Source organism: Linepithema humile, chromosome 3, assembly GCF_040581485.1.
Source record: "Linepithema humile isolate Giens D197 chromosome 3, Lhum_UNIL_v1.0, whole genome shotgun sequence".
Lineage (NCBI taxonomy): Eukaryota > Metazoa > Arthropoda > Insecta > Hymenoptera > Formicidae > Linepithema > Linepithema humile.
Window position 1 is genome coordinate 25626077 of NC_090130.1, and position 12777 is coordinate 25638853.

The window sequence follows — 12777 nt, forward strand, 5'->3', positions numbered from 1 at the left end:
TTCACGAAAGAATTCAGTAATATCGCTATAATAAAAGGAATTCCTCTGAATTTATATATTCGTTATCTCTTCTACCAAATGTGCAGAATTATATTTCAATTTTTAATTATTAAAGTCAAATTCAATTAGTTCAAAACAGAATTATAATAATTAATCAAATTTCCCTTAAAATTATTTAATATATAAAATTATAGTATTGAAGAAATTTCCATTATTTTTATGATGTAAATTTTTGTACAAAAAGTTATCATATAAATTAAATCTGATTTATATAAAGATGCTTTTTTTAACTTGCCGGCGAAATTAAAAGCTTCCAGTGTCCATTGAACACGCGGCATTTTAGATACTCGAGAAAACACGGTTGTGGATAGGCAGTCGGAAGTGTGTTTGGTAGAATATTTCACGACGGAGCAGCGATGGGTACGTGATAGATTTTCGAGCGCAGCCTCGATTTCGCCACTCGATCATTCTCCGATCCAATAAACACTGGCGAACTGCCTTTCGCGCGTACGGAAATGAGAATGTGCCTCCCTTACCTGAGTGGAATCCTTCCCAGCCTCCCGCAGGATATTCCGCGGCTGCGTGTAACCCGGGCCGTTGCTGTACAGCAATGTTGTATAGGGCTGTCCATCAACGTCCGACACCTTGCTGTCGGAGCCTGCGAACAAAAAGAATCAATCCATTTGTCAGGAAAAGTATCGATAAACGTTTTATATATCAAGAGAGAACTTGAAATTTATCAGCGCGATTTGTCTCGGCGCGATTTGACTTACATCCCGCACTGATATCATCCGAATCGCTTCAATTCGCTGATAAAGAAAGTCAAATACATCATGTGCGTGCGCTAATTACACCAGCTGGTGCAGAATGATGGCCGAAAGGGTGAACGCCTTCGAACATTCGGGCATTTCCTGGACCACAATAGGAAACTTCATTCGCCAAGTTTTGCCGGGCGCAACACGGTTACTGTATTAGCATTGGCATCGCAGGTCGCCGCAGTTCGAGTGGCCTTGCACGCGAAATGGGCGCGAACGCGCCAAGAACGAACGGATGCTTAATGGTTGAAAGGACGGGTGAAAAAAGAGGGGGCGGAGAAGAAGAAGATGTAGAGGCTATGAGGTACGAAGGGATGAGTGGAAAGACTCCGGGACATGCCCGCCGGTAAGATATGTTTTATTCAAGGGGCTTTTCTTCCTTCCGCGCGCACAGCCACCTTCAAAAATAGACCACCGCCGCGCCCGCTCGCCGTTTCAGCCTGTCCGTCCGTTTAACAATGTATAATTTAACCGTTTATTTGCCGTGCAAACGCGCGCGGCGGCGGTTCACTCTAATCGAGGCGGTCGCTGCCGTTTCTCTTTAGTCTCGTCCCGCATTTTACGCCCGATAGACCGAAACACTTTCTTGTTTCTTCGGAGTAATTGCACGCCGCCGTTTACACGTCATGACTCTTGACTGATGTGCATATACGCCCGCCGTTCCGTGTGCCGCGGTGCCTCCTTTATCGGTCGATTAGAAATAAGGAGTCCGGATGAAGGAAATCACTCGTAATGATCCGTCAATCTACTTGTTAATTTCATGCGAGTCTTCAATCGAACGTGGTAATTGTTACTGTTGCTACTTGCGATGGTCGTCCGATAAACAGGATAGTGCAAAAGTTGCCAGAAGTGTTCGTTTGAAAAAAAATATAGCAACAACTTTTCGCAACATTTACTTTCTTTCACGCTTTAATATTTGAAACATTTATCTCGACGCTTTGAAGATTCCCTCGCGATAAATTTCGTATCCAAAGCTCTCGCAAAATATTTCCAACCGTAGTCTTCAATTCCTTGTCATCCAGGAATTTTAAGCGACGGAGTGAAAATTCTACACGATAAAGCTCGATGGCACAAATCAAACTAGATGAAAGCTTGGCACGAAAAGCGAAACTGGGAAATTTTGCGGCACTCACTGTGTACAGTTCCGACCTCGTTCAGACTTCCGCTTATTCAGCGCATTTTAAGAGTTTCCCCAGCCTATTTAAGAGTTTTCTTTATCGGAAAAAATTTACAATAAGAAATTGAAGACTACACAGTTTTGCGAATACTTTGTAAACCGTTGACCGAAACTTATCGAAAAGAAACTTACTTTAAGCACATAAAACGCTGGATTAAATTTTCTTAATTGTTATATGAAAAAGTAAAAGTTATTGCTGTATTTTTTCATATTTTTTTATAAATATCTCTGCAAAATTTTTATGTGTACCTTTTATCGAACATTGTTTGCCCTCTTATGTGTGTTGAATAAATATGTAATAAAATGTGGACGTGTCAAAAGACAAAAATAATTCGAATAAAATTTTATTGTAAATTGTTTGAAAAATCATATATATTTATTAACATGTTAGTGATACTGTTGTTAATATTATTTTCTTTAATACATATGATGTTATGTTTTTACAGTTTACACTATAAAAACATGTTTTCAATTTATTTTGATAAATAAAATTTAAAAGCAATATTATTTATTTTTAAAATAAATAAACATGAAGTGTATTGTTTGTTACGTAAATATGAAAAGTCGACAATGTAACTAGTGGTATAAAAAACTTCTGTAATATCTTTGAAAAGGATGCTGTAAATGTTAAGAAATATCAAATACCGTTTATGAAATTTCGCTGGCAATTTCGACGTCATTGAAAAACCGCCGTGCGGTCGAGCTTTAGCTATGCACTTGGAAAATAAAGACTGATCAAATCTAATTCACAATTAACAGAGAAAAATTGGGAGAAAAACAAAAAGCTCATTCATTCGTAAACATCTATTTCGAAAAATTATCACATTACCTAATGCAAAATCAATAAGATAATAGTCTTTTAAAATGGAAGCGACAATTGTGTTAATCAATTTTACAAAGGCTTGAAATTTTTAATTGCTTTCCGCCTCGGCATCGATCGAGTTAAATAGCTGATAAGGCCGTTGAGTCATGCGAGAAAAGAAAGGATGTCGGCCGTTACAGTAAACACGGCGCATTCCGTTTGCGTTAAGCACTTCTATGGGACGGGAGGGATGGCTTGTAACACTTTAATTGCCCATCTGTAACGTCCGACCTGACGTGTAACGCCGCCGTCAGAATAGCGAAATGCGCCGCTACTTCAGGCCGCCCGACAGCGTCCGGAACGAAATGAACCTTCGCGTTCCTTTCTGGTCGTGTTGGAACTCACGAATTACACGAGTAAACGGCGCGGGCGCGGCAGGGGGGGAGATGTAGGATCACGAAGTCGGCGAAGTAATATCCTGCAATCTGCCTCCAGGGACCCCGGCTAAGGTAAACTCGAGCCGCGGGATAAGTGGGACGTACGTGTGAGCGTGACTTCGAAAAGCCGACGATGTTGCTTTCGATACAGATAAGTTGGATGGCGAAGTTTTCGAGCCGTCGGATGTAAAACGATGTAAAGCGGCGATTGCGTAAACAGAAATGAGTATTTTCTGCGGAATCAAAAACGTGCGCGGCGAATCCAGCTCCGCGGAGTCGACTTTTATTTTTCACACGGGACTATTTGATGAAGCAATTTGCGGGGCGGAAATTACGGCGATAGCTGTGTTACATTTATGCAATACCGATGCAAACAGAAACCGCTGCGCGTTTTCGAATGAGCACACAAAGCGATACTAATAGACGCGATCCATCTAGCAAAACGTAGACAAGGAAGGTTACAATTGAAATGTAAAGTGGTAATTTGCAAATTATAACTCACCAAGTTTTCGTATAATGCACGAGGACGGTCGGAATAATCAACGCTGCGGCTAATGCAAGAGGGAAATGCGAGAGTAAGTCACTTAGCGATGTGAAGACGCGTACAAGCGGCGATCGCACTGTCCGAGCTAATGAAACTCGAAAGAAAGCTTTGGTGCTCGTTACACAGTCTCACTTCTAGTTTAGCAAACAGCGGCGAGACGCAACATGGCGCTGCTTGTTCCGCGCAGTAAGATATACATAGCTCTCTGGCCCACAGTCGTTTACATAGCAACTACTTCGTACTTTAGAACGTCGTGAATAATGTCCGATGCTTCATCGCCTCTTGCACGTTAGTTACGAAGTTACGGTAAGGTGAAATTAAGGAATTACGAAGGATCACGTTGCGGAATGCAACTCGCGCCGAGCGATAATGCTGCGTGCAAGCAATTAAGGTCCCCGCGTCATCGAAGAAACATCATGCACCGTGTCCACCGCGCCGCCTAACGATATTGAATCGTGGTTTTAGTACATGCCGTTATGGTAATGCCTTGTGCAATATAGTTGAGCCGATTATGCGGCGATATTGCGCCATTAAATATTAATTAGTGCCCTAAAGTATCGTGCATTACGGACTATTTCGAAAGGTTCGGCTGGAGACGGCTCACGCGAGCTGAATTGAACTGTCGATAATGGTAATTTAGTGCTTAGAGTGGCATTTGGTATGAACAAAGCTAATATTTCTGCTAACATTTGAGCCAATTTAACTCCAGATGAAAGCGTTAAAAGCGCAAACATATGTATGATAAATGATATTAGAATATATTAGACGTATTTATTAGAAATATAATAATGTAAATAATAAATCTTATAATAACAAGTTCGTGAGTCGCGAGTTACTTTAGTTTTCTTTTAAATAAGCATTTATGTCTGCTAATTAAAAAGTCTATAATGTTAGAAAAATAAATGTATATATTATGATAATAACATGTTTCGTAAAATAATAAATAAAGAGAGAATATCGCCTAGAAATTATGATGGATCAAACTAGTAACGTTTGCAACAAATTGCAAGTCGTTCCCAGTCCGATCGCGTCCGCAAAAAGAGTGCATTTTGTGTCCTTACGGCGAGTGGACAAACGCGAACGCGCCGTACATCAACCAAGCGGCCACATTTATAAAAGTGTCCGTAACGAATGTAGAAGAAATCGAGAGCTCGATAAGAATCCCAGACGAGTCTCTATCCATCTTGCGTTTCCGTGATCGCCTAACCAGCCAGCGATATCGCCGAGAGCCTCATATTCGCACATAAAAGAATTCTCATAGCCTCGACATAAAAGTCGAGGATCCGCCGTGTAATTTAACTTCCCGGAGGCGTGTGCACCTTCGTGAGCGGCCACTATCGCATAAGTTTCCAACTCCGTGATATGCTTTCGTGATCTTATATATTTCTGAGTTAATGGGTCGAGCCTCCCGTGGCGTGCCTCGTGATCCTCGTCGTCCTGGCACGATAGATCCGACAGGACATACCCGAACTGATTTACGAACATTTCCCGAATTCCAACGCGGAACTTCCTAAAATATCCGCGCGGCTAAAATATCCAATAATATTGTAATTTAATCAATTCCGATCATATCTAAGATTATTATTAGATTCATGTAATATGCAGAAACGAAAATTACATGTTATAGAATTAATTATTTCTCAACATAATTTATTACTTTTACAATAACAAAGCAAAAAGTGTTTATTTTAATCATTTTTACTTTCGTATAAATACGAATTTCAGTTTTGCTGTAAATCATTCAAATTGTGTTTGAGATTTTTCTTGATATCTTTTTTCATATATTTCTAATGTTTTAAGTCGATGGGAATAATCTTCTTTTCCTTCGCAATATTATCGATAAAAATAAGTCTTCGGTGTTGCTAAAATTTTTCTGACATTTCGAGATTTAATTCTCCCAAGTTATTTGACTGAAATATTTTTTTTTTTTTGTATCACGTCGGTTAGCAAGCTGTAATTTCTACGTTTCTACGTTTTTTGCGCTTTGCGCGTCGATGTGGGCTTGACGTGCCAAACAACTAATTCGAGGCATTCCAAAAAGTTTACGATTCGCTTAACTGAATTCCATGCCATCTAGAGTAATGCGCACCCCGGCTCGCAAAAACGTCACGCTATTTCCTCGCGCCCCTCTGAATTTATGGTGATAAACTGTCGCGATAGAAATAAACGCATTCCCCTCCCCCGGCTTGGCCCGGTTCTCAGTAATACCAACAGTCAATGTCGATTGGCATAAGCAGGACGCATTCTTCCGCTCGAAGTGGCAAGCTACCGACCGTAGCTCTTAGCGGATTAATCGTAGCGCAGCTTCCATCTTCTCTTGAGTGATTTCGCAAGTTCGTTTGCGCGAGACTTTCCCAAGTGATAGAATGTCTCTATGTAAATTTGTGATCGCAAATGCAAACATAATATAAACTACTAAGTTTGAAAGGCAGATGTTCCGACTTTGAAATTAATTTTTCCTCTACAAAAATATTGACATGCTAATCTGTTAAAATTAAACGATACTTTTCACAAGAAAAAGCATAAAATTATCATATTTTATCGTGAAAGATTATTGATCAGAAAAGTAAGAATATTATTTTATGCTATTCTTGCTTGTATATATAAATATTAATATTTGAATCAGCAATTTGATATCAAAATATTTTACAAAGATAAAATTATTTCTATATAATAATTTTCATATAAACTCCTTCATTTCTTCAATCCTCGCTTTCGTTATATTAATTATAATAAAATCTCCATTAAGAGAAATCATTTAATTAATTTAAATCTAATTGTAAATCACTTAATCCTCTCTTTCAGATAAATTTAAGAATATCATTCTGATTTAGACGAATATTATTGCACATTAACAACCACAGTGGCTCTTAAATGCAAGTACTCTCTCTTTTTGAATTTTGTAGAGCTTATATTTAATTAAAGTTACTCCCATAAGATAAAACTCTCATCATAATTGTATACCATTGTATACTATAATTAGTCAAATGTCGTGTCGAGATCTTTAGTAATTGAACGCAAGCAGCGTGTACGCAAGCACTGACGTATACTGCTGCCTTTCATATTCATTCTACTACCTCAAGCCACACTTTCAATGACTATGCTACAAATAAATTCGCCAGATTTCGCTTTATGTACGTTATATACTCATTAAAAGCTTTACAGCGCGTTGCCTTTCGTGAAAGCATTAAGACGTCAACTGTCTCGCGGAAAGCTCGGCGAAGGAAACGCTTCAGCCGTTACCAACTCGCGCAAACTGCACGATTGCATGTATGTTTCCACTCTGCGATTTGCGCAAGTGTATCTTCAAAGTTAAACCGCAAAGAAAAGAATGCTTTTGTGCAGATTTTGTTTATTTTCTTTTTGCGTTAATTGCTTTCATTTTTCGCAAATACAATTAGCAAAAATGTAGTTTATTTTCCATTCGTTTCCGAAACAAAAAGATTTTATCCTCGGGTTTTTAAAAACCTTTGTAAATTACATCATCTCTCTTCATGTGCTATTTCCACCATCTTTGCGTCATTATTTCTTTTTTCGTCACATTTAGATGCATCTTCGTATGATTAAACATTTTATTTATAAAATAATCGCAACAAAGGACTCATAAAGGATTCGGTGGAATTGGTTTCAATGCACGTTTATATTTTACGGTACGATAACGGTATTATTAAGTTTTAATGGGACTACTTTTAACGGCACGCCAGCTGCAACGCATAGATCGCAGTTGCGACGAGGATTCTCAGATAAATGTGTGCAACACGTGTTCAATATTCGGAGTTTAAATAGCTGAAAGATTTGCAAACTTCATAGAGTGTCACGTAGAAGTTATTACGATCAAATATTATGCTTCAAAGCGCACAATTAGTTGTGCAGATGGAAATGCATCGTATCGGTATTGTTGAGGAAAAATAGATTAGAGAAACGACAAAAGAGACATGTCTGCAATTCTGCCCGTTTTATCATATTTTCAATCCGTCTTTTAAATCCTACTTGAATAATTCTCACTCAATCCTCCTTTCTGAGATTGTGGTCTAAGCTTAATTGATCGATGCAATGATCATAAATCACTCGCCTAGCTATTTCTATAGAAACCCCTTGAAAGAAGAAACGCGTCATCCCCTGGTCATCCCGTATAGAACTCTAAAACCGGAGGCGGATACAATGATACATATGCAAGTGGCGGCGTCTATTGTTGCGAACTTCGGATGACCGGGCTCATTTCATTCAAGCCGCGTCGGAGACACGTCGGGTTGATATTTTCTCGCTCAAAACGATGGTCCTGAATGATGGTCCTGACAGCGACGCTTTCTAATATCAGATTATGTTGTTCCCATGTTCCAAAGTTTCAAATGCATTATATAAAACGAGAAGATTATTTGTTCCCATCGCGATAATAAATTAATGCTACATTCAGAAATTTAAGATATATACGCAATTATACTACTTTTGTCCAATTAATTTCAATAAAATAAAAGAAGAAAATAGCGCAATCGTAAAAATTTATAATCACAAATCAAAGTGCGAAAAATCAAATATATTTATTCGAAGAATATTCCAAATTATTAAATTATATATCAGTTATATCATTTTTATTTCTACGTATATTTATATTCAACGCAGGAATACATTGAATTAATTTGAATGAATATGAATATTAATTTTGCGCACACACAATCCCGTAAAGAATTTTTATAGACGCTCTTTTCTCTTTTTCTTTGGATCGATTAATAACGTGAGAGCTGCAAATAATTTTTCGATGCTCCAGGTACTTGAATGGAAACTGCTTCGCTTGCAGGAATGAGAAGCGAGAACTGAAGATTTTCTTGCTCCACTTGCTGTTCCACATAAACGAGCTTAGCTATCGCACTCAGACGCGGATACGCTCCGGGCGAGTTTTGCAAGTCCTGAAGAACTTGCGTTTATTTCCTGCTTCGGAATACATCGGACACACCGGCCACTCAACGCCTCGTCTGCCCGATTACTCCGTCGAACTACAATTCTAACTCAACCCTGACAATGCCAGCATGCAAATAGTAAAATCAAGATAAATCCTTCAAAAATCAATTAAATGAGATTACATACGAAATAATTCGAAAACCGCCATTTTCGACGATAAATAAAACATATAAATTAAAAATCTATAAATATCAATAATAAAATGCGACATTTTTCCATTTTTTTTCACCAGTTGTAATTATTTAAAATTTAATTTAATTAAACTTTAAAAGTCGTAATTTAACTTACTTAATTATTTTATCACGGATAATAATTTTAGATCTAATTTGCAAAACAGCTTTGCAAAAACGAGATTAGGCCCTTTCTCTTTTTTCTGGAATTCCAAAAGGATTTGCAAGTAAATTAAATTGGGAGACACTGGAGAGTGGATCCTCCTTCTCTTGATCAAATCCAGTTTCGTTACATCTCGGATCCTACAAGCGAGGATATGCAAGCAAGGATGGGTAAATCTACGGAAGCCAAACCGTTCCGCAACGCAATGTGATCAAATTCGATTGACGTTGGATAATTATAAACGCGTGCTTGCTACAGATAATATTTTTCAATTTATTTAATGTGATTTCCTTAATTGAAAACTATTAAAAGGTTAAATTAAATTAACCAATTGCAATTTTCCTCAGGAATGTTATACATTTTTTTAAATATAATCTACGAATTGTGATACAGTTTACAAAAATATCATATATGTATACATTGATAATCTAACAAAAACAAAACTATCAGTTTTTAAATTTGTTTAAATAACAAAGTTTTTCGACAATATTTTCAACAAATCTGAGAATTGAAAAAACATACCAATTTATTTAAAAATTATTTAAATATAAACAATTATATACGATCTGCGACTATTTTGAAATCATTTCTACAAGATATAACCAGAAATAACAAATGAAATCGTTCATACGTTTTTTTCAGGTTTTAAAATTTTTCGTTGACTTCTCACTGACGTTTTTTAGTCCAAAATACGATAACTGGTTTTTGTTTTTAAATATGTTTTTGCCACTGTTGCGGAATTGATGATAGAAATCGTCAAATTTGTGAAGAGAACAAAACCCGTCGTCGATTCCGATAACGCGAGTCACGCATTTCAATTATTTGGTGAAATTGCTGATAGCGTAAATCGGAATGTTGTAACTGCCTGTGCGCGCAAAAAGGGAGAGAGAGAGAGAGAGAGAGAGAGAGAGAGAGAGAGAGAAAGAGAGAGGAAGAGAGAGAGAGAACTGGTTGAAGTTTCAGCTTTTATACGATATCGTTTGACCGTAATGGAGCCGCTGGCATCGTCGAGGATACCGTACTGAAAATCGCGCAGCGTAGCCTCTTTATAGCCCCGTTACAGTCGCCGTTGTAAAAAGCGGTTTTTATATGAGCGGTTATGCGCACGCACTGATGTGTACTCAATAACAGTCGTGCATAACTCAGTGCGGAAATGCTTTTTATGGCGGCGGAAAACATTATCCACGGATGGACAACGTGCGATTCAAATGCCTCGGCTTCGATCGCGCTTATTGCCAGGATATCCGTAATCGCATCCACGAATGTATACCGTATATGCAGTTAGGGTTTAAGACGGGGACATAAGATCAAGTATTTCCAACACCACTAAATTCGATGAAAAGCAAAGCGGAAATTTCTTGCTTTACGAAAGAGCGTTTTCATTATTTTATGAAGCGATTTGAAAATCTTCCAAATTTCCAGAAACTGCTTTTATAGATAAAATACGATTCTCAATCCTAGATCTGTGCAAAATGCAAAAAAAAGTTATTGCTTGAACAATATTATAAATTATATAAATTTCTGCTTTTATTTATAATTCTTCTAACAGCTAAATACTTTAGTTAAATATTTTTAGCTGTTATATGAAATAAGTTTTATGTGCTTTCGTGAAATTTATAAAATTAATAATGATTTTAAAATAAGTATATTTTGCAATTTACAAGCCTTAAATTTTTTTACATGTATCGGCTTATCGATTATGAAAAATCAAATATAGCTTAAAGCGAATATTCTGAATTTGAAGCGCGATTCTTTGCTTTATAACGATCGCAATTATGACCTCGTGGAAAAAGCGGAAAAAATTGCTTTGCATATTCAAATAAAAACCGAGGTGTCTATAGCCACCGTACCGCCTCGACCATCGTTTCGCACATGGAAATCAGAGTGAACGAGATAAAATCTTTGAGCCAACCTCTCTTTGCTCTGCGCGCAAAGCTCGACAAAACTCTTCCGAACAAAAGCGGAGCTCTAGCCGTCGCCGCTCGTGCCGAAAAGGCGCGTTTGAAAGCTTTGCTACAACATTTGGAAAATCAGTTGAAACACGCGTAATGGAAAAAATCGAAACACTTTTGTACAGTTTTCATTTAATTAAAAGTGAAATTTTCGGACGAGCATCAAGATGAGTGCGCTAATTCGAAATTAAAGGTTAAAAGCAACGTGCGTTAAACAAATTTAATTGTCTCTTTGCAGCATTTATTCACCGCGTCGCAACTTTGCTGTTCAGTTCGTCAAACTCAATTTTGCCCTTTAATTTGAAATACTAAGCAACTTGATAAATTAAAATTTTCAGTCCACATGAAGTAAGTCGGAATAAAAAAATAGTATTAAATTACAACTTTTTTAATAATCAAATCTTCCGATATCTCTTATCGAAAAAAATAAAATACGATCAGTGTGGGGCATCGTATAAATGAGATACAAGAATCGTTTCAGGTTTTTTTTCAGGTTTATCGCTCTGAAGCTCGTTCGCAGAATAATTAAACCGAGAGTTCTTACGCGTATCACTTTACATGGACTTGTAAGTGCCGGTAACCAAACTGAAAAAAACTTGGCAAGTACGGCGATAGCTTTCGAACGACTCCTTGGCAATGTAATTCAAGAGCGGGCTAACTACTTGGGAAGTTCCAATTTATTCCAGAGTAGTAATCCGTATCAAACGAGTAACAGGAAATGCAGTTGGGCTACTCGTAATGTCAATTACGTCATTAAGTCGCGTATGTTCTCCCTTAAAGTTATGTCGAAACAATAACTGACCACAATCGCGACCTCAAATGTAAATCGTATTCTAAAAACTTGCGTAATTCTCTCTCAGGAACGCAGACAAGTCTGCACGAACTGTTTGCATTATGAAACGCGTATATTCTGAAAATAATTAGTGTCACTGTTTCGTAATATTTTGTATATTTCAGAGGCTCGCTGTCTCGTAACATTTTGCACATTCCAGAAAAACGAAGATATATGCAAAATTACAACGTAATGTTCTACACCCGTTTTCTGCTCACAATGTGAATAATTTCCTGCTTAAGAGACCTTGCTTCACCTCCTAGCGCGACTTATCGCGAGTTAAGGACTCTAAATCAGTATCGCATGGATATCGAAGTCCGTCAGCATGGCGTAAACGCAATTAAATTCTTAACTGGCGCGCGAAAGTGACGCGAAGCTGCGTATAACTTCACGTAACTCCGTGGCAAATAAATTATATCTCGAACCGGCGCGTGCTTTAATTGCTTCATCCAATACGCCCGCGTGAGCAAAGTAACCCGGCTTAATGAACGGCTAGCAATAAAAGCCGTTACGGGCGCTATGTCGCGTGAATCGCTCGCACATTTTTCTTCATTCTTCCCTTTTTTATTTCGCTGCCCTTTTCTCTTGTCTCTTTTTGCCAAAACCTTCCGTTCCGCTGTCCCGGGCACACCGTTCCTTCGCGATTATTTCCTCACGAAAATGGCCGGATAGTATTTTTTCGGCGATCCTGAGAATGTGAGTTCCGATTGGCAAACGTTAATGTTAAAGAAAACAGAAAAAATTGGCACGCATTATGTTTCATTAAAATTGACATCTGCTTCGCAATGAAACAAAATGATGCCCGAAGAAGAGACTGGTCTGAGTACACGACCCAGTTAAACGTGAAATTATATGGCTGTAATGCAGAAAAGTTACACGAAAAAGTTACAGTATATTAGTGCATGTTAAAAAAGATACAGTAAAAAAAA

The 12777-nt window shown here is 37.8% G+C and overlaps 1 protein-coding gene across 2 annotated transcripts in view; it reads right to left on the reverse strand.

The window, feature by feature from the left end:
• Positions 1-12777, reverse strand: part of LOC105675135 (alkaline phosphatase-like) — a 181594-nt gene that overhangs the window by 12107 nt on the left and 156710 nt on the right. For both annotated transcript variants that reach the window (XM_012372026.2, XM_012372016.2), the window contains one exon: positions 537-658. In XM_012372026.2, the coding sequence (XP_012227449.2) occupies positions 537-658 (122 nt within the window). The remainder of the gene's footprint in view (positions 1-536; positions 659-12777) is intronic.